Below are 23,281 nucleotides of genomic sequence, written 5' to 3'. Positions count from 1 at the left end.
TGATTGCACTCAGTGCCAGTCAGCTCTACTGTCGACTTACTTACTCTGTAAATTTTCCACTTCAGTATAAAACACTGCAAAAGCAATTTAGGAGTCCCTGACAATTCCCACCAGTGACAGAGCTGAGAACTGCAGGAATTGATGAGAACAGCCACCTTGCCCTCCCTGCACTTCTTGAGTTGTGAAGCAGAAAGATCAGCAAGAACAGACAGTTAGTGATACCATAATTTTGGGGAAAATACAAGCTACAGCTACACTGCAGAAACCGGTCAGTCACACAAGCAGCCAGGGGTACTCTGCAAGTCAGCGCATCTAACCTTGAAGCACTGACATGCAGTTGTTAGCTACACTCACTACAGGATTTCCTTTCCACCCTTTCTCAAACTCAAATAGCTTCTAAGTCGAAGCAACAACAGTCTTTCGTTATTACCACACTATAAAACCGAAAAAAACCACAGCTGATGCACTGCAGGCATTCAGTGACACAACTTCATTTCCTGTTTTCTAAATCACACCAAACAAAAATCAGTAATGGTCAAATTATTACCAATCAAGTATACTAAACCCTATTCTGCAATATGAAAGCACTATGTTGTCAGCTGGGCATCAATGACACTGAGTTCAGCAAGAAAATTTCAACTCTAAACACACATGCATTGTATTCTACAAGGAAGATGAGAAACATATGGGAAACAGCCATGAGATGCACTAGCTACACACTTGGGAAAGAAATCATCAGGAAGGAAAGGCAGGAAGTGTTCAGTTCACTAATGATGACAGATGAACTTCATCCCTTTCTGATTCCATGGAAACCATGAATTAGTTGAAGGACTGAATCTGACACAAGTGATCACTGATGTTACACTTTGGTTCTCTGGGACAGCTCCTCATCAGAAACTTGAATCTGAACAGTGCATTGTATTTCAGTCAGATTCAGTAGAGCTGTTTTTTGATAAAGTAATCTAAATAACTGAGATTTGCACACTGAGTAAATTACAGGTGAGATGAATGCTATTTGAGATCGAAGTGTTCCAGTATCTGAATATGTTACAAGATTTATATATATATATATATAAAATACATACATGTGTATATATATAATAAAACCTGAACAGTGTTCAGACTTGAAGACTGTCAGGAAGGGTTTGCAGTTATTTCTGCACCAGCCCTGTGACTCAAGGTGTTCTGAAAGAACTAAGTAAGCACAGACACTGCAAACATAAGAACTACAACCAGTACTATTATCAAAGCTGTGTTTGTCCCATATCATTAGCAGAATTATGGCCAATAATGTACAATTCCAATGACTTAAAGCTGACTTTTAAAGCCCACTTTCTTCTTCAGATTTAAAAATTCCATAGGAAAAAAAAAAAAAAGAAACCCACAAGAGACAGCCTCCCACCCAAGAAAAACTTAAACACACATTGCACTCTTTACTTTAGCAAGATTTACTGCTAAATTTCATTTCTGTGTCTGTAAAAGATAGGGTGCTTTTGCCTTTAAAAATTTAGTAGGCAACTAAACTGAACATTATACACAGTAAGCATCTTAGTATTTTATTCGTTGCATCTTTTATACAGAATAAGCTTCACTGATATTTAATTCACTGCAGTATTCTCTTGATGTAGCAACAAAAGATTACACTATAAACAAAGAACAGAATTTTTACTTGAATTTTTTTAAATGTGTGCAATTTTTGCAGTTGACAAACAGCATCACAATTACTGAAAAAAAAAATGAAAGAAGCACATAAACTATGGCCTGGTTTTTAATCTCCAATTGATAGTTTTTCTATGTTTATCATAAATATGGGAAGCTAAACTCCAGCAACTAAAAATAAACACAGCTATAAATTCCTAGCAACCAGGATTCAAATAAAGGAGAAAACATATAACAATAACAAAGTTTCTTTTCACTGAAGTTGACATCTGCAATCTATTTACACTATATGAGTTTAAATTCCACAAGATCATGAAGGGTAAGGACTTTTGAAATGACCTTTTAAGCATTACTTAAAATGGCACTTCTGTAACTCAGGTCTGGGATTTTAGAATTGCTAAAACAGCAAAAGACAGTAGACTGCAGTATGTCTATACCTTTATAACATTAAAAAAAAAAAGAAACTATTCCATAAAGTGTCACTGAGATGGCTCAATCAAAGTAATATACATTTGTATCTTTATCAAGATAGATATTACGGTAAAAATGCTCACATTAAAAAATATAGTTATTATTGTTTGGATTTTCATTAAAACTAGAAGGGTCTACATGAGCCAAAGTATGAGGAATTTGGATATAGTAACATGCTTCCTCATTTTATAGCACTAATAAAAATAATAGAGAAAGCTCTATTAAAAATCTTTAATAACCACAGTTTAATTTCCTAGTATATTTTAAAAACTTTACTATGTGGGTGTATGTGCATGCATGTCTGCATAAGCACACAGATCAAAACCCTCGAGGTGTATATTTTACACGTGCACACATATCCACATTCCTGCATACAACACTTCCATATGCAAACAGTATGCAGGGACTCTTCCCTGTGACAAGCAGGCGCCACATGCCACGCTTCCTGGATTCTCTATGTTTACCCAGTAAATGTAATAACCCTTTTGTATTTGGCTGAATGGAAGTGTTAAGATTCTTAAAAATAATGGTGATCTAGCCACAACATCATACACAAAGCAATGGTATTGCAAATACTGCAAAAAGTTCAACATGAAATGGAATGTAAATTATTCTAAAAATTAGTATCCAAAGATTAGTTAAATATTGTGGCAAAAAACTTGGAATTTATAGAAAGTTTAAAATGTAATTCACATTACAAAGACTAAAGATACTTTATAGATGGAATTTTAAAATATGGATATGACTGGCATTTATTTTTAAGCTTACTTCTATTAGAAATAGACTTGTTTCCTGTACAGGTGATGCTTTGTCTATGCCATATACAGTAGAAAAATAAATTCTTTAGCAACCTAGAAATAGTTTATAAAACTCTTGAAGTTTCATTTTCTTTGCTAAACATGCCAAGATTAGACTGAAAACTATAAATAAAAGCTATATAGACAACAGGTAAATAGAACAAGTTAGGAATACTACAATTTACAGGACAGACTTTATTGTACTATTAGTTCCTGTGTGCTTTGCAATAGGAATAGGGTTGACTTTTCTTTTTTGTTTATGTTTTCTTAAAAAAGATAATTACTTGCAAGAATATAACACAATATCAAGATAATTTATAATATACATGTACTTCAAACAGCAGCCAGGTTTATGGTATCTTAGTAATCTAGAATGATAATCCAAGTCATCAGAAGTACAATACCTAGGACATAAGTGGGAAAGGCAATTTTTATTTTGGGAAAATGGAGCAAATCAATCTCTTAATAAAAGCCTTAATTCTCAAAATCATCTATTTACTATAATACATACAAGACGATCTTAAATCTTGTTATAAGTGAAGATTACAACAGTGACCATCATAAAGCTTTTTTTTTTAAACTACACAAAACATTCTAGCAGCTGAATAAGCCAAAACTTTCTTCTTTGCAGACCTAAAAAGGTACATTTTGAGCATGAAAGAAAAAAAGCTGCTATGAAAAGTCTCACAGGTAGTGTTTATCTACGGTCTCCTCTTTGCTACAATTTGTAACCTTCTAATTTTTTTACCACTATCAAAATATTTAACCAAAAGATTTGTTTAAATTAAGCAGCATTCTTTTACAGCAAAATTGGTACCAATATAAAAGTAAAATAAATGGAAAAAAAAAGATAATTTAAAAATACGGTGAAAAAAAATGAGTCATTTGAAATTTTAGTACAACATACCACAGGAAAAAAATATGAATACAAGTTTATGTGATTTTATATATACACACTCCAAAGAGGTTAATTGTCAGTACCCAAAGTATTTATTGCCATGTATTAGCAATGCATTTTTGTATATCTTTAGAGGGTCACATAAAAATAGATTTAAAGAATAGATTAATTGAAGTCCTAGATTAAAACATTGTTTGGTTTAGAGAATTTTACTACAACAAAAGTCATGTTTATGTATGAAAAGTTATATAACCTTATATGAAAATGTCATGAACTATTTTCTAAACACTACATGTATTCCCAAGTGGGAAAAATTAAAATATCTAAAATATATTAGATTAAGTTTACAAGACCATCAATGATCTTTTAAACATGCAGCTGTTTACAGAATTAACAGTTTTACAAAATGTTTAGTTCAGTAATGGAACATAAAGAAATAAGTAGGCAACATCAAAATTTTTGTACAATATTTGAAACTCACTTTTACAACAAGCATGTCCTTGGTATTGTGCTGTAAGAAATAATAAGCAAGTTCACCCACCCTTAAACTGTCCACAGGTTTACTTATAAGTAAAGATGGATGGTGAGGGATCGTAAAATTCTCAATAGTGCATTTTGCATTCTTCCAGAAACCACCCTAACCATAAAGTCACATAAGTAGCCAGGAGATTACAAAATAAACTATAGCTGGGCTTTAGTTGTTTACACAGAACGTTTGAATGTGAAGAAAATTGCCAAAAATAGCATGTTAAATAACAAAAAACAGCCATAAAGCAGGCTGTAAGCATTGAATGTTTCATAAATGTCATTTTTTTAAATCATTTAATTTCTATAGAAAAATTTTATTCACAATATATTGTGACAAACCGTCACAGGAATGATATAGTGATTGCAATAAGGTATCATGCAGCAGCAGCTTTGTACTTTATAGCTATTTTTGCTTTTAAAAATTAAACCTCTCCAGTCATGCTTATCACATAGTTTTTATCTGCAGCGTGTACAAATGAGGAACACAGTACGGGATGTAACAAAAAGATGTCCGATCAGCTGGATGGGAATTATTTCTCATAAATATGAAGTACATTAGTGTATCCTGAAACATGCATGTCTATAGCTTGTCCCTACTGTCCAGCGCCAGGCTGCCTGCAGTCATCTTCTGTCTATATGATGCCCAGGGGGTCTGCTGGTAGCTGCGACTGGATCAGCTGAGGCTGCAGCGGCGGCGGCAGCTGCAGGGGGACCATGGGCTCCACCATCTGCACCGCGCTGGAAGGCGGGGGCTGACAGGCCACGGGGTTGGGCGCCTCTACAATCTCCCCGTTGTAGAAGAAGAACTGACATTGCTGAATGAAGGTCTCTATAACCGATTGGTGGATTTTGGTGGTAGAAAGAAACTCTCTGTTCTCAAAATCAGGTCTCATCAAAGTAGGCCAGAAGCAAATCGATAAGTTATCAGCAGTCATAAAGTTGGTCTTATATTGCTGACTAACCCTGCAATGAGAATGATATGCACAGAGTGAATTAAAGCCAGTATGTAATCGACTAGAAATATTCTCACATCACTCCAACTCTAAGCGTTATTACTAAACAATCTCAACATTTTTGCTCCTTTCCTCCAGCAATCCATTAAAACAATTGTCCTTGAATATTTTATGTGACTACGAAGAAGAAAATTTAGAAACCATGTCATTTCCAGATTCAGATAGTTAACTAACATAAATCTGATTAAGCTTTTAATCAAGAAAGAAATTCAACATTCCATCAGCATTTTGAACAACAATAATAGACAAACCAAAACAGGTTCTTCACTTACTATCTAAATTCATTATTGCAATACTATTGCCAAACAAACCATCCTGTTACCAAAATTTAATCTACAAGTAAATACTTACTCAGAAAAAAGAAAATGCTTTTCACAACAATAGGCTAAAAAGAGCTAGGGTATTTTGTTTTCTAAAATATTCTGCATTCTAAACTGACATCACAATTTTATCTAGAAGTAATTACAGAAAGAGGCATGAAAAATCATGTGTTAAATACATCTGGCAAACACCTAAGATATGCATTCAGCTGGGAACATGCATTTCCTGTATTACAGTAGATACCATGAAGGTAGCACAGCTACAATTGTCCTGTAGAAATAGAAAATAAAACTTCAGAAATTTGTCAGTTACAATTCTGATGATTAATGAGAGCAGCCCACAAGAATTTCTGACAGCTGGCTGTAGTCCACAAATTCAAGAGCTGTGAAAGCCATAGTAAACACCAGAATTAACACTATAAGAAAATATTTTCACTCATTTACAGTGCATGTATAATGGTAACGATAAAGCATAAAAAATAGTGTGAAGGTATACAAATACTGCCTCTCAATCTGTTTTGAGTAAGTTTGGTCCAAAGGACATTTGGATACTATTTCTGAGTGGCAGTAAAATTCACAATCTCTTTGCAAAAAACAATTACACTTTAATTTAATTTACAGATCAAAGAATAAATGTAAACTACGTTTTGCTTAGCATTATTATTAACATACAATATCTTGACAATCATTAAACTAAATAAATGAAGCAATGGGAACCTATGGCTATAGGTGAGAAAAAAAAGAAAGGCATTGCACCTCTTCCCCAACAACAGCTCATGATCAGATTAAACAATATCAACAATCAACAATTCCCTCCTGTGCTTCAACGTTACCTTTGTACTTTCTAAGACTAAACAAAACCCAACCAAACCTGTATGTTGGTCTCCTACCAAACTTTCTCTAACTACTTTAGAATTTTCTTCTAAGTGCTCAGCAAATGCTCACTGACCCTCTTCTATGTTCATTAAAGGGGAAAAATTACATGGGTCTCTTGATCCTGCCCACTTCCTCCACTGCCAAGGCTCAGGAGCTTCAGACCACAAATCCACTGTGATCAGACATTAAAAGCTGTACACTGGTGTTTTCCCAGACTTCAGAAGCATACAATCCCATATTAGTTCTTATGTATGAAGGGTCTTGTTACCAAAGAATGTGTATAAAACACAACTAGTATCAAGAAAGCCAATGCCAATCCAACCCTGCCCTGTTTTAAAAGCTCACTTCTGCTTACAGAAAACCAACCACAATTACCTGAAATGCTCAGAAAGTTCCTTATAACACTAATGAAAAATCCATCTCACTGTTGCCATTTATTAAATTCTTATGGTTACTGATCTCATACAATGTGGATAATACCTGCATTTTTTGTTTCAACAACCAGGTTTTGTACTTGTGGACACACCAAAATAGTATCAATCACCAATCATTACTAACTATACAACAATAGCACGTATTTTACTGTAATGATGTGGGATATAAAAACAAAGCATCTAAACCATTAGCTTGTGATGACAGCTCTTTCATCATGTAGAAGACTGCTTTACCTCATTAAATGAACAATTCATTTGGCAAACAACATTTCCATTTCAATTATATACCAGCAGTAATTTACCATGAATTAAACTCTTAAAAATAAATACAGACTGTCAAGAATTTAGCTACAAGCTGCCTTTAAGATCTGTATACAGCTGTATCCACCTCTTCCTATATATGCAATTGCTTACATCCAAGCCGATTTCTTGAATGGAATGCAACTACATGACACTCCAAATAAGACAAAAAATGACAGCCTTTCTTTAAGAAAAGATCATTTTGTTACTAGCAATCTGCAATGGAAATCACTCATCATTAATAGAGAGAGGATCAGACCAGAAAGCAAAGGCCAACGTACATCACTTATGTTCTCCAGTAAATTCCATTATTAATATGTTTCACTTGTTTGTAGATATGAATGCATTCGAATCTACTCAGGAATTTTTAAAATTATGTTTAGCTCTTTTACTTGCAGCAATCCAGGTACTTGACATTGTACGTTCAGCTGTGCTATGCCAATAGGTGACCAGATGAAGACTTTTGACAGTTCCAAGACTGCCATTCTTACACAAAGATTTTTATCAGGTTGATTAAGAATTAACATTTCAGGTACCTAACAACTGTGTCAAGTCTGAGATGTTTAGTTTTACTTTAGATACTTGGAAGCACATCTTCAAGTTCTGCAATACGGGCATTTGTTCATTGATACGGTTTTATATCTATTTTAGGGCTGAATTTGTATTGGACAAGAGTACAATGGAAAAATTGATCCATTTCACTGAAAAGGAAAATGGACAACTTTATAAAGGTTAAGCAAGTCGTGTATGTGATGGAGAGAAGTGTAAAAGCAGGCACTTAAATTCCAAAATCTTACACATTCTGTGAAAAGTGCAAATAGAGAGCACCTACATTCTCCCTGCTGACTAAGTAGGAAAGTTAAAGGTTCTTATTTCTACCCCTGTACAAGCTCAGTTAGATCATTATGAATATCTGAAGAAACACAAACACTGGACAGTAATCCAGAACAATTAAATGTCATGAAGTTTGTATATGTCTATACACAAAACTGCCTGGCTGAAAAGTAACACTGCACAGAGAGACAAAGAAGTCCTGAAGGACAACAGAGTGCGCAGGAGTCAGCCAGGTAACGCTGTGGCAAAGGCGGCCAGCAGCACCCTCGGCTGCATTAGCAGTGCTGGGTGCCAGCAGGTGCAGGGACCTGATCTTTCTCCTCTACTCAGCACTGCAAAAGCCACAGCTGGAGGCTGCATCCAGCTCTGGACTCTCCAGCACAACAGACATATCAACTCGCTGCAGTGAGCCCAATGAAGGGACATCAGGAAGGAGATCATTAACAGATCAAATATCCCTCAGATGAGGAAAAGCGCAGAATGTTAAGATTGTTTAGCCTGGAAAAGCTCAAGGAGTGCCATATCATTTGTTTTAAATATCTGGTAGGAGCATGTAAAGAAGATGAATTGAGACTCAGAATTCTGAGTGTTGTTCAGGACAAAAGGCAACAGGCACACGCACAGGAAATTCTCTTAGCATAAGAAAACACTTTTTATGGTGAGTGACTGAGCACTGAAACAGGCTGTTCTGAGAGATGGGAGTCTCACTTCTTGCAGATACTGAAAACCTAACTGGACACCATCCTGGGCAATCTGTCAAAGCAATGGGGTTGAATAAAACAATCTCCGAAGATCCCTTATAACCTCAACAATAATACAATTAATCTCATTCTCTGGATTTCAGAGAATAATTTCATTTTAACTGAACAAGAAGCACAAGTAAGCTGGTCTTTTTTCTTTTTTTTATGACAATATTGTACTCGTAAAGGCTCAGATTATGATGTGATATACATCTATTAACAATGTTTTAGTAAATTTGAAAATAACTGAAATACAAAAACATTAAATTTCTATGCAAGAGGCAAAATTTAAGAAGCAAGTGTAACCAATTTACTGTTACTTAACAGCTTTGCTCTACATTTTACTATTCAGCACAGGGTTTGGGCTCTCTATTTTGGATTTTGATTGAAGCTAGCCCTGTTTTGGCAGGAGCGGGGGAAAGGGGGAGAGGAGGAAGAGGGTGTTTAGGGCAAATTACTCAAATTCCTTAAAACCCAGATTAGTCTATAATTTTAATAGCTATTATTTCCTGAAGGAGAGTGTCTGTAATAATTATCATTAGGTGCATAGTTATTTTTAGGTGAAGTTATTCTTTTAAGCTTTTGTTAGGTACAGCATTCTTATAACTTCATAGTAGCAATGATGTCAGATAAATATATGTCAATAATATGTGAGAAACAAATCTATAAGGTTTTATTATTCAACTGTAAATCCTGATTTCTTTTTCCACATTTTCAATTCTAGTAGAAAATTCATTGTTAAAAACATAGTCTTTTTTTGCAGCTGTTACAACTTTAAAAAAATTGAAAAATACCAAACCTGTTTAGATGTGTTATTATGTATCTGAAGACATCATAGTTCACTGGGTGGAATTTCTTCACAATCTCTTTTAACTCGTGCAGCCGTTCTGTCTTATCCACGATTTCTATAGAAATAAGTGACATTTTCTGACTCATCTAGAAAGACATACTGAATAAAGTGTTGCTAAGACTTTTTCCTAGTATAATTGTACAGGTAAGATAACCACAAAAAGTATCAAGTGAGAAAATATTGAATAAAATTCCTATTTCCATACAGTAACGATTTTATTATAGAGTTTTTCCTGGTTACTCTAAGCACTATAAGTACACCCACTGCAAATTTAATTAAGCACAAAAATATTTTTCTGAATTTAAGCAGAATTATTTATCTGTGTTCAGGAAATAATTACTTGACTAACTTTCTGTTGGCCTCTAGATTAACGTGACAGGGTCATTTCCTGTTAGAGATCCCTCTGCTTGCAGAATGTTATGACAGAAAGACATTAATATGAGCTTAAAATATTCTTAAACCTCACAGTTATTAAAATAATAAAAAATTACAAATAGGGCTGGTGCAGCTCTTCTAACTATGCTGCCTAAAGAAGAACAGGAATTCTTCACAGGCCCAAAGGATATTATTCATTCTTCAAACAGGAAATAACCAACACATAGGAAAGGAATATGAAATAAAGTAACAATTTTATTTAAAAAAACCCAGAAACAAATGCTGTGGATCCATACATTCAGCAGAATATGCTTCTAATCAATGATAATTCATATCGTAAAAAGGAGTACAAGTTCCCCTCTATAACTGCATTGCTAGAAAGAACTTTGATCTACCCTAATATCATAGAAAAAAATGTTAAATACAGTCCAGTATACCCCAAATATAAATTTAAAGCTGTATTAATGGCATTTTAAAACAGTAACGACTTCTATTCTGAGCTATTTTATGTTTTGACTGGAATTTAACTGTTATGCTTTTAAGAAAAAATAAACAAAGTAACTCCAATAAATAAGCAATATGCCTGAAAAGTACGGCAGAAATACCAGAAATAGCTATTTACAGATATCATCAGAAAATACAAAATTTCAAATGAGCTAATATATTAATCAAATCCCAATCCAGGTCTTAGGCTTACACTAGTGCTTCCATGTTTTGAACAAAAAATGCTTTGGTATATAGTCCATCACAGTCATATTCTGTAAAAAAGTGTGGTAGTTGTTTTTTGAACAGCTTGCTGCCAATACAAGACACTAATTTCAAAGACAGGAATACTATGAAACATCTGAAAAATGTTTGTAAGGCAGACAAAACTGAGCATTGTATAAGAATTCAAAAATAATTTGAAAAAAAAAATCTAAGACAATTAGAGAATTACCATAATATCCATAGATGTGTCTGATTTTTAAAGTCTGCTTTGAATGAACTCAAGGGGGTTTTCCCATTAACAAGTGCAAAGCCACTCTAAGAGCTTTCATCATTTTTATACTTAACAAAAAATGGAAAAAAGATGTTTCCCCCTTAAATTTTCTATTTTGAAAAATAAATGTATTACACTCATCTAATTACATCTGCTTCTTCTACTTTTAAAGAATACTTTAAAAAATGTGTCTCAGGAATTTAAAAATACTCAGGGCAGATAGTGCTTTCAACATACAATGAAGTAAAAATAGCAATACAGGAAATGGAAATAACACAGTTACATCAAGAAAACGTTGTTCATTACTTACTTGATGTTTCTAACAACTCTTGATGCAAAGAGTAAGGAACTAATGGATCTGGCAGATCTGCAAAAAAGGCTTTCAGAGCCCCAGCCACGGCATTCACTGTTACTCCCATTGATTCCAGACTGATACTGTGATCTGTAAAACAGAATATAAAAAACAGCAGTGTAAGCAAAACCTAACATTATCATTTCTTATAATACTTTATGAAAACAAGAATTTATTCAAAACACTGAAAGCTAAAATTTTGTCAAATGTTTACTAAATAAGGAAGGAAAAGGTGAACCTATTGACAAGCTGCTATCACACAACCTAAAAGAAATCAGATATAAGAAAATCTGACAGTATTACAAAACAGCAGAAGATCGGAAATATATAAGTCGTCTAATTCTCCATGCAGACTTGAATGATTTTGTATTTGTCATTAAGTGGCTTCTGATTAATCAATTTTGCCCAGTAAGGAGTTATAAATTCTATTTCCCAAAATGCTGCTAAACAGCAAAGCAAAGCATAAAGAAATAGGATATTTATTTTCTTCAACATCTAGGAGATATTTTACTATTTTTCAGAGACTCAACTTCATGATTAAAATCCAAGAATTGTTAATAAATGTTTTCATTTTAAAATATAAATATATCAAAATGAAGAGCCTAAACTACAAATCACATTTCACTATATTCTACAATGACAAAGGCTGTGTTAGAAATTATCCAGACTGAATTGTTATTGCGTATTATTCAAGACGGCTTTCACTAAAGTAAGTATGAAGAATTACAATTTGTGGGGCATAAGAAGCAGAAGTGAATGACTTAATGCCCAGGACTGATGAACTGTTAACACAAGGAGCAGCTAAGACTTCACTTAAATTCTTTCAAACCTTCAAATAGTACCTAGATAATATTTTAACAGCACTGAAGCCAGCTGCAACAAGATTTCCCCGCCATCCTTGGAGCTTCACTGGCAATAACCAGGACTATAGCAACACAACCCACCAGAGCATTAAGGACACAGTGCTACGGAAGTTAGTTAGAAAGTGCAATCCTTTTATACTGCACTGTGATAAATCCACAGAGAATTCATGTTCTGGTGTGGCATTAAATAATAAAATATCTAATTACCTTGATCAAACTGCTTCTGAATGTTGTCTTGATCTGTTTTATTCCCACTAACACGGTACAGGCCTTCAGTACATAACCCTTAGAAGAGGGGGAAAAAATAAATATTAACAAGCAAGTTTATATACCATAAGGCAAAGCAGAACCAGTTATAATGACTAATTCAGAAATCAAAAGAAGAAATATATTTTTTAAGTGCCTAAAAAGTCAATACATTAACCATTGCAGTAATATAGGACTACCAAAACACAAAATGTTAGTTGTCTATTGAATCCACTATTCCATTTAAGAATCAGAGGAAATGACATTGTAGGATAACAAGACTCTGATGCAGATATTTGTTGAATAATGTACCCAAAATTATTCTCTTACTGATCTCTATTAGCCTGTTGTCATTTGCACCAGTTTTTTAATAATCAAAAACCTAAATTCTGTGTTACCTACAACATTTATGTTTTTAAAAACTATCTTCACATTTTGGGCTTAACAACTTATTATGGCAAGCAACAACATACTAAAAATACTCTACAGGGAAAAAAAATCTGAAATCCTAATTTTTTAATTTCATGTGTAACACACTCCTGTAAATGACATGAACTTATTAATCTTCCAACATGCTTTCCCTTGTACCATTTATATTTTATAAACTTTGAATCCATTTCTCCTCACTTCTTATCTAAGGTAAATTATCAGATTACTTACAAGTCTTTCTTTAAGGGGTAGGAGAAAAGGGGCAAAGAAGAAAGGTGTTAGGAAGCAGAGGTTCCCCAAGCTTCTCATTATTACTTTGTTTTACCACATGTTACAGAATTGCCATAATTCCATCAGCCTTTCAAGACAAACATTGAACAGTGCACCTCAGTTAGGGACACACACATGCTTGCACACTCCACTCCAGTGATTATGCTCCCTACCACAGTTTTTTTGTCCACAGCTACTCACTGAATAAAGGAGTGCATCCTGATAATCATACTATTGCCTAAGATATTTTTCTTTTTTAATTCAGAACCTATTAAGGAATTTAAGCAACTTACAGTTCCTTAAATCTTCAAGTTATCTTTATGGGTGCAAAACTGTCTATATACTAGATCTCTGTAACACTACATGTGTTTATTATAAATTCACAGCTTTACAAAATCTCTTGGCCTTTTCCCAACATAGGCCAATAACTGAACGCATTTTGGATCACCAGATCAATACTTAACTGCTCTGTTACACTACAATCCACCTTTTAACCATCTTTTAAGTTACCAAGAAACATTAAGAATCCTATTACAATGTTCCAAGTACAGAAAGCACTTGACTGGTTCAGAAGGATTATTTCCTTCTTAATGTCTCAACAACACATCTCTTTACTGGCTGCATCAAGGATATTTCAGTAAGCATTTTTTCAATAAAATTCCATGTCCATAATTTAGATTTCCAATTCCATAGCCAAGAGTTTTCTTTTTGTAAATATACACCTGAACAGTCCCTTCAAAAAATCTGAGCCTTGTTCACTGATATGCTTAAACACCACCAGAATGTAAAATTTAGTGGCAGAAAGTGGCTTCAATGATTCAGTGATTTCCACATCTTGAAAGGAGTTTCAAGCCTGCCTTCAAAAAAGTATCCCAAATGTGTTAAGTGTGATCACAGCCAGAAACACTTTACATTCCTCTTCCAGATGCTGTAAATAAATACAGAAGACCACTGGTAGATAAGAACAAGCTAGATCAAGATTCTCTTTGTCTATTATGAGAGAATTCTCTGTTGGAGACCCTACAGCCCCAGGATAGTTTTTGTTTTATCCAGTTACTATTCAATGTCTTCATGCACAAAGGAACTGCATGTGCTGCAATAGCAGTTTCTGAGAAGTCTGACCCAGTCACTGGTTAGTAGGAGTGCATAAACCTTGAATACTTGAACTGGCTGCTCTGGAGACTATATGCTCTAGTGTGGTATCTGTGTATATCTATAACAAAAAAAGGGAGAGATAGAGACTCAACATTTCTTTTTTCTGACAGCTTTTTAAAAATTTGGTTCCTTCATCTTGATTCTACAGAACATTTTTCTATGTTCTTACTCTGCTTGCATTCTGGTCCAGCCGTAATTTTCAACATATCCTTACCAAACACAATTGCTGCTGTAATATTACATATCAGAATGATGTGACTTATTTGCTTCTCTGTCTTGCTAGCTTTACATCTCTAGGTTTAAATAACTAGATCCTCCTTACATCACATCACAATAACCTATATTTATGTCAAGACAGTGCACATCCCCTTCACCTAGACTTCTATTTTCTCAAAGCACCTCCTACGTATTATTATACCTAATAAATTCTCTTGTACCTTCTTTTGTGCTGCCAGTTGTGACCAGGGCTCCATCCCATCTAACTGGAACTTCACCACATGGACTTCAAAGCATTTCAGAGAAAATGAGCAAGGTGGATCTGCACGTATGTGCATAATCAGTCTGTAGGACACTTCCACTCCTAGGCTCCAACGTATTTCCACAATTCTTGGTTCCTCCATGGAACATACTAACTTCAGGACAAGGGAAGATCAAAGTCTACCTGGTAAAATATCCATTTTCCATACCATAAACTACACTATGTAGGATATGCTTGAGAAGAGATAGACTGGAGGAAGTAGAAAGGACTGGAGAGAAAAAAACCAAAACCTATCAGAAATCTTTTTGTGGTGTATGTTCCCAGCTTTCTGCAGATGATGGCTTAGATAGGCTTTTGTAAAAGGTGTTGTAATAGCCAACTGTGAATTTATCCTTCACTAATTCACCAAAACCCCTTCAAATAATTTACTTGTAGTCTTTACATCATGGTGAATGCAGTTTTGTCATTCCAGAATGTATATTATGAAAGCACACTGAGTTTATGCTTAGTATTTGCTTAGTATGCACAGGTTTTTTTTTTCAGCAAGAAGTAGTAATGTCTCTACATTTTCCCAGCAACAGTTATTTAAATTCATGTGATTTCTCTTCCTCAGAAATGTTCTAAGCTAATCAATTTGGTGCATCTTTATCCAAGAGTTACTATTACTCCCATATGTATTATCTTTTCCAATTCTTTCCTATTCTAAGAAAGGCCGAACCAAATTTCAACCTGTATAGAAACTGTGCATATAACATGGCATTATGTAATAGCATTACTTTTCTTCTTCCATAACACTTACTCACTTTTTTTTTGCTTGCTTGATAGCAAGTACAGAGAGTTTAAGTTTTCAGAGAGCTGTCTATGATGATTTCAAAGCCTTTTCCCAAGTGACAACAGCTATACTAACATTTAGACTGCTGCAAAGTCATAGAGCGTCTGCTAACAACATCCACAGCCAGGTTCTGCTATCGTGTTCTGTGTTTCTGAACACATGCCACAATCACAGCAAGTCTGTCTCTCCCAGTTCAATTCCCTCCTCTACAGTGGCCAATGGAATTTGTCATTCTCCACTACAACAGCTGAGAACTATCATTCCCACACTTATCTTTGTAAATTTGGTGATCGGTACAATTGTCTGATTTTACTCCATGGATTGATCTGGTGTACCTCTTTTCAACCCCCATGCTACAACAAAACACTAAAGGAACTGCCAATTTACTGATCCAAACCAGTAATTTGTATGTACGTCTAGAATATATATAATTACTGAGCAAAGAAGACAAATTCTACGTAAGAATCTCACACTACCTTTACTTACATAAAACATATTTAATATGTCCTTATTAACACTGACATTTAAAGACCCATGACATTCAACTCACACACTGAAAATCAGAACCAAGAAAAAGTGTCTTACTGCTTCTTGCAATAAAATAATTTATAGTATATTGAAATGTTCAATTAACAATAAGCAATGTAGGGAAACAAACAGTATTTTTAGAAAGTCCCCTATAATAAGAAGCTCTCCAAAGCTGAATCAACATTTCCATAATTTACACTGATTATTAAACAAGGTCTCAATCATCTTATGAAGTGTCATTCAAGACCATATTATATGGCCTGCCCATTTCAAAACAAGAACACAAGACTACAATTAATATGACATTATGCACATGCCTAGGAAAAAGTAGGTGCATTCTTTGCTTCATTAAAAATGGTGACAACTGAAGCACTGTAGTTTTCCAGGCATATAGCTGTTTGGTCACTTTGGGTCTGGAGAATGCTGAGGGAACAAATGGTTCAACATAAGTATCATACATACCCTGGCATCTTGGTTCTACCTGCATTGTTTAGCAATTCTTTATATAATTCCCATTATGTTTCCTTTGAAGAGATACCTCATTAGCAATACCACTCAAGTGCACAACATGCATTTTGTAAGTATTTCAAAACATGTTTGTTTACCATTTTCAGTGATTCTCTCACAATATTAAATTAATGCACGCACTCCTCCCCTGTCTGGTAGTCTTCAGTTAGGAGAAATGACTGATGCCTGTTTTACCCTCTTGAGTTTGTTTCCTCTCTGTTGATTAATTACAAAGCTACAAAACACAAACTGGTGTACAGTCTCCTAACTACTGAAACCTATTCTATGCCAATTTTGAAGTGACCACAGAGGGAATCCTCTGGAGATCATCTAGTGCAACCTCCTGTTCAAACAACAGTCAACACTGAAATCAGATTTGGGTGCTTACCTAAACTTACCTTTAACATCTCCAAGATACCCCACAATCTCTCTGTGTAAACTGAACCAGTGCTTTAATAACCTTCAGAGCAAAAGTATTCCCTTCCTTTCTAATCAGAACTCCTATATTGATGTACTTCAGTTCTTTAACCTGGCTGCACCTTATCAGTGACCTCCTCTTAGGTATGGGAAGCCGCTTCCCATACCTCCTCACACTCTTTCTCTCAAAGCTGAATAAACCCACATATTAGGAACTCCAGTCCCTGACCGTCTTTTGACTTGACCCTGACTCAAGTTTGTCAACACCTTTCCTGCAGCATTTCAGACGATGTCCAACAAGTGTAGAGCAAAAATTAGTAACCACTTCTCCTGCTGTAGTGCCTGCCTCTTCTACTGGGACAGTCCAATACAGAAGGAATGATCAGCCTATTCTTCACCACGACAACAAGATCCTTTTCATTAGTACTGATGTGGACCTAGCCAAGTGCTCAGTGTGTACTATTGCAGGAATTAGTCCTTGCAATCCTAGTTCAAAGGCCTGGCACTTCACCTCACTAAACTGCCTCAGGTTCCTGCTATCCCAATCCTCCAGGTTGTCTATGTCCCGTTGAGCAGAAGCCCTGGTCTTAAAAACATTAACTACATCACCCACTCTAGAATCACTCGCCAACTTGAAGCAGATACAAAATATGTTGTAGAGCTATTTAAACCAGAATCAAGAGTAACAGAGTCAGAGCCTGTGAGCATTTTTTGCTAAGCATAAAGCTTCATGGGCAGTTGAGTCAACTGAACAATATGACTGAAAACGACGATGGTCTCACTCCCTGCATCAGAAGCAGGACTGCTTCTGTCCTTCCCTTGCTCCTGCTCCCTGCCTTGCACTTGTTTTGGCACATACTTGACTCTCAACTTACTAGCTGTAATAGTACATAGCAGGACTTTTACCATTTTTGCTGACACAGCTTTTAAAAATCCACTGATTCAGAGACATCTGACAAGTGCCCAAAATGAAAAGTGACAGAAACTCACACACAAGGCCAAGGGAGTGTCCAGTTCTGTTCTCTCTGCCCAACACACCAGGTTCCTAAAACCCTCTAGCTCACCCAAGCCCCTTGAATAAAAGCAGAGGTAATCAATCTTGAATTTCTGGATTTTCCAGCCCCTAGGAATTTATTTCAATGATTTACCTGAACTCTCTACCACAACACACACTGCTGATGCATTTTCTTTGCCTATTCCTACCAAATCTCGTTCTCTGGAGACAAGCTCTCCCTTTTCTATACTGTTAGTGTAAAAATCTAGCCTCACAGCAGATTCAGCATAAAAGACCATGGTGTAAGCTAGGTTTGAAGGAAATTTAAAGAAGGTAATATTGTTTTTCTTGAATTACCTCCAAAACTGTAAATTTAGCAGCATTACAAAAATGGTCTCAACATCAAAAGCAGTAATTATTCCAAGTACACAATTTTTAATTTCACTTTTAGTTCTCCATAGGAACCATGTGAGGCAGTGACATTTAGCTCTGTCAAATTCCTTCTTCTGTCTTTATTCCATTCCTTGTCTCACATAAACCGAGTAACTAAATTATTAAAACACAAATTATTCTAATATGCTTCTCTTTGCTATATTATTTCATAAACAATTAACACTCTATTAATGTTATCAGTTTTCTATGAAGCATGGAATCTAAAATTTATTATCTGGTCAATGAAGTACATGGACACCAATGGTCTATAAAAAACTAAAAAACATTTAAAGCTCAGAGAAATAAAAAACATTAAAATACTGATATTAAACTTGAATATCATCAAGAACTGTATGTACTCAATGGCAAAACTGCTAGTATTTGTAATGTTAATTTGATGTCTCCTTCCTTGGTAAAACACAGTGAAATATAATCTATTTCAAACTTTTCATTGATGCAGGAACAAATACAAAAGGTAAATCCAAAATGCAAAGAAACCCTGAAATATTAAAAAACCTCTCATATACTAATAGTATCCGTTAGCCTAAATCATCTTACCTGAACTATTTTAAGGTTAGGAAAACTTAAAAATCAACAACAGCAGGTGTTGAACAGTACACAAATAGTCCATGGAATAGTTAATCACTAATTTTGAGGTGTGTGTAACGGCATAAAAATGTTACCAACTAAACACTCAAAGCTACAAAGCTGGCATAAACATGTACACCTTTTACACTTACAATTGGACGTTCAATAAATATTTTTACATTATATTGCAATAAAAAATTGAAATCATATCAACATTTTGTTGAAGACATTAAATTAGCCTTCAGAAATCTGTTCTTCTCTCTTGGAGTATCAAATATCTACCTTATCCTCTCCACAAGAATTCTTAGAGAAACACAAAATTCATGGAATTCATACAGCTAAACAGTTTAGTTTCAAAAAGTATCTCAATTCTGCTACCTATATGTCAAAAAAAATTAGTTGTACTATAAAAAGTAATGGTCTACATTGGATTTTTTAATTTAAAAATAGCAGGTAATGTTTTTTCTAGCATATCTTACCATAGCACCATTACTTCTATATAAAAACAGCCACTACAATTTTCTTAAAAATCAGAACTCTAGTTTCCCTTCTAAACACATTTCCATAAACCTACTTTACAGAAAATCAATACACTTTAAAAGAGCATTTCAAATGATGCAACAAAATGAAGTTCTCTTCAGTCCATCGGGAGAAAACAAACAAAAAAAAAACCAAACCAGAACAAGTCTATCATCAAAACACTCTTTTGGAAGCCCATAACCAAAAACAGCAACCAATGACAGTCAATTTAAATAGCTGCCCTCATGGGCAAGTTATAAACCGATTTGCAAAGGATGTGACAGAGGTAAAAGCACACACATATCATACATGTCACTAGTGACAGGAAAGTGTTCATATAGTCTGTAAAAGGTTACAGAGAAGATGACAATATCTTTACTGAAAATCGGTTTTCTTGAAAACATTATATATTTATACCAAGAGCTTTAGTGGAAAACTTGGTAATTCACAATTGGCAAGTTACTTACCTGAAAGAAAAAAAATCTTTTGATCATCTTGTTCAGTGAACCAAGAAAGAGCTCTGACAAGCAACCAAAATATTACTCATCCTGCTATAATTACAATGAATTCAAAAATTAAAGGCTTGGATAGAAAGAAAGGCTTTCCTACAATCATGGACAATGTGGAAGCACAGAAGCAAAGTTTGTTTACAATATTTAGCAAATCTTTCCTCCTTTCTTATCCAGAAGTGACAATGGTTTAAAATTTAAGATGTTCTCACATGGTACTGTGACTTGTTCTTAATCAATAAATTCCAATCAAACCAAGTATTATGTGCTGCTGCTGCTCCACACTCTCAGTACCAGTGACAGTGCAGACTGCTGTGAAATGGAGGTCCTAACACATATTTACAGCTGACCAGCTTTAGATCTACTCAGGTATTAACCTGAGTTAACTGCCCCTCAGTTAACTGGGTTCTAATACTATCAAAAAGATTACAAGGGGATTCAAACTCTGTTATATTTCAAAAACTAATTGGTTGGCTCCATAAAGCCAAAGCAGTTTAGAATAAAGCTTTTTGTTGAAAAATACTTAAAAAGAACACAGAGACAATAACCTTCGCCTGTAAGCACAGACTTAGGATCCCTTATCTTTACCAGATCTCCCTTTACCTTGACAGGAACAATATGGCTTTTTCAGAAGAAAAAAATCTGCTGATTTATAAAAGAATTTACTAGCTTTTCCAAACTGTCCCTCCTATTGATACACTTTGTTTGTTTGTTTGTTTTTTGGTGAGGATATTCCAGAACATTATGGTATAACAAAAATCTGATGGTAGTTTCTGCATGTGCTCAGTTCTTTAAGGTTTATGGTGAGCAAGAATCTTCAAAGACACTTTAAGGTACTATTGTCTCATCTAGGCATCTGAAATAGAGAAAACTGTTTTTCACACTGTGTGCTTTCTAGCCTCAGTCAAAATTTAGATGAGTGGATACAAAGCTTTGGCTTGTACAATATCATGAGACAGAAAGAGGAAACATTAAAAATTAAGATTAGCCCTTCAAATAGAGATTAATCAGATCTTCACAAATTCAGCCACAATCCAAATTACATAGGAAGGAGCTGAACACCATGAAAGTACCTGAAGAAAAAATGCTAAACCATTATATCCTCTGTAAGAGAAATACACAGATTAGCTGAGTTGGAAAAGACTGCACTTCTTGATTAAAGGACAATGATAATAAACACTGGTTTTCAGTGCAGTTCAAACCAACAGCAGGTTGAACTTGCTAAGAGACAGATGAGCTCTGAATGACTCCCCAGGGCCGAGCAGCTTTATCACATAGGAACGGTACCATTCTGAACTCCAGCCTGCAGCCAATAGGTCCTGACTTCCCTTGTGCAGACTGATAATCTTCAAAACCATATTGGTGGCGTTTTCTCAGACAGTCCCAAAGTCAATGATGTGAGTCTATCTCAGTACAGGATTTCAAGACAATGCAAGTGAACATTCTTTTCTCCCAAAGACCACAAATACATTCTATCAGAACCCTGATTGGAACTCAAACACCTACAGCATATTAACCCAATATAAAAATAAGACACACCAGAAATAAAACTCCCACAGCCAAGTATTGAAGCTGAAAACACCAAAGCTACTTACACAGAATCCAGAGTAGGAGAAAGAAAATTTTAACACAGATCAAATGTAGAGGTTTTGTTCTAAGTGCTTAACAAAACTAGGAAGACAACTAATGTCTTCACAGTAACAAACTATAGAAATGGCATGATGTTTGTCCAGCTTACATTTATGGCCAGAATTAAAATTCTCCAGGAGTACAGTAGCATTCCAGGATGAACTAACATATACACAGCTAAAGGAAAAGTTGTGCCTTCTGAGTCACCACTTTTGAGGAGATTCTACATTTTGAACACATAGCAGCTTACTTAACCCAGCATCTTATTTTCCCAAGACAGGTCATGAGAACAGATGTGCTAAATCTTTTGGGTGGTTGCATGGTTTGATGATTACGAGGAAAAAAAAGTCAATAAATAATGTTCCCACACTATTACAGTTCTTTCTCACCCCACAAGCTGGTGAAATTCTTTGGGAGAAATACTGTTTTTTGAAAGTTCACCACTAATATGACAATATTTTTAAGCAAATAAAACTTTTAGAACTGGACTTATAAATTTGTTGTTTGAAAGTATCCTTAAAAAGTGAAACATGTTCAAATTAAGTTATTGCTAGATTCTACAAACTCTTGAAATTGGTCTTCCATACCAGTTAATATCTTTTATATGGCTATGCACAGTAGCTGTAAATAGCCACTTTTAAAGAACACCAAAGATAGTGACTCACCTATAAATTTCACTAGTTTGTTTTGGGTTGAGTTTTTATTTTTGCTACAGAAAACAGCAAACACAACATAAAGGCATTAAACTGCCTGTGCCACTCTATTACTCCTTGCCCTTCTTTCTCCTTTCCCATTTTTAACTGGGTGAGGTGGAAAAAGCAAAAGCAAGAGGGCAGAAAATACAGCTCTTACCTTTAATCCATAGAAAGTAAAGGTTAAAGACAGATCTATACTAATATCTGACTACAAAAAGATCAGTGCCTGAGGTTTCACCTGATTTTTTTATTGCAATAATGTGGTATGTAAGTCTTCAGAAACAGCTCTAAGGCTTACCACCTGTGGTAGTTATTTTGGAAACACTATTATTACAGATGGCAGCAAAACTGAATTTTACTATAAAAAAGAAAACTCTTCAACTTTATACTCTTGCTAAAACTGCTACTATCATCTTACAGCCAACACTGTATTAGAGATCTAAGCAAATTTAGAAAAAAGATGCTGTTTTACCTTGCACTAAACAGCATCCCATTGCAGACACACATCAAAAGATGGTCCTGCACATTTCAGTTCAGTCACAACGTTGTTTACTTCAAATAGAGGGATACAGCACTTATAAAACTTCAGAGCAAGCAGGATCTACATACTAACTGAAAACAAGTGCTCAAAATCTTTAAAAACAAACAAAAAAATACGCCCAAAACCCCAAACAAAACCCAACCACAGATCACTCCCAAACCTCAGAACAAATCCCCACTCCTAACAGTAGTCTTCTGCTTGACCAGCAAAATCATCCTACTTG

At 34.9% G+C, this 23,281-nt stretch overlaps 1 protein-coding gene across 2 annotated transcripts in view; it reads right to left on the bottom strand.

Annotated features, from left to right (window-relative positions):
• Nucleotides 1-1,530: 1,530 nt before the first annotated feature.
• Nucleotides 1,531-23,281, bottom strand: part of ARHGAP5 (Rho GTPase activating protein 5) — a 46,787-nt gene continuing 25,036 nt past the window's right edge. For both annotated transcript variants that reach the window (XM_063398888.1, XM_063398889.1), the window contains 4 exons: nucleotides 12,497-12,574; nucleotides 11,385-11,516; nucleotides 9,670-9,775; nucleotides 1,531-5,316 (listed from right to left, as the gene is read on the bottom strand). In XM_063398888.1, coding sequence (XP_063254958.1) covers nucleotides 4,986-5,316; nucleotides 9,670-9,775; nucleotides 11,385-11,516; nucleotides 12,497-12,574 — 647 coding nt within the window. In that variant the 3' untranslated portion in view covers nucleotides 1,531-4,985. The remainder of the gene's footprint in view (nucleotides 5,317-9,669; nucleotides 9,776-11,384; nucleotides 11,517-12,496; nucleotides 12,575-23,281) is intronic.

The sequence above is a fragment of the Prinia subflava genome, chromosome 5, assembly GCF_021018805.1.
Source record: "Prinia subflava isolate CZ2003 ecotype Zambia chromosome 5, Cam_Psub_1.2, whole genome shotgun sequence".
In the NCBI taxonomy this organism is placed as follows: domain Eukaryota; kingdom Metazoa; phylum Chordata; class Aves; order Passeriformes; family Cisticolidae; genus Prinia; species Prinia subflava.
Note: the sequence above shows the minus strand (reverse complement) of the source record. Positions and strands in the feature narration are given on the sequence as shown.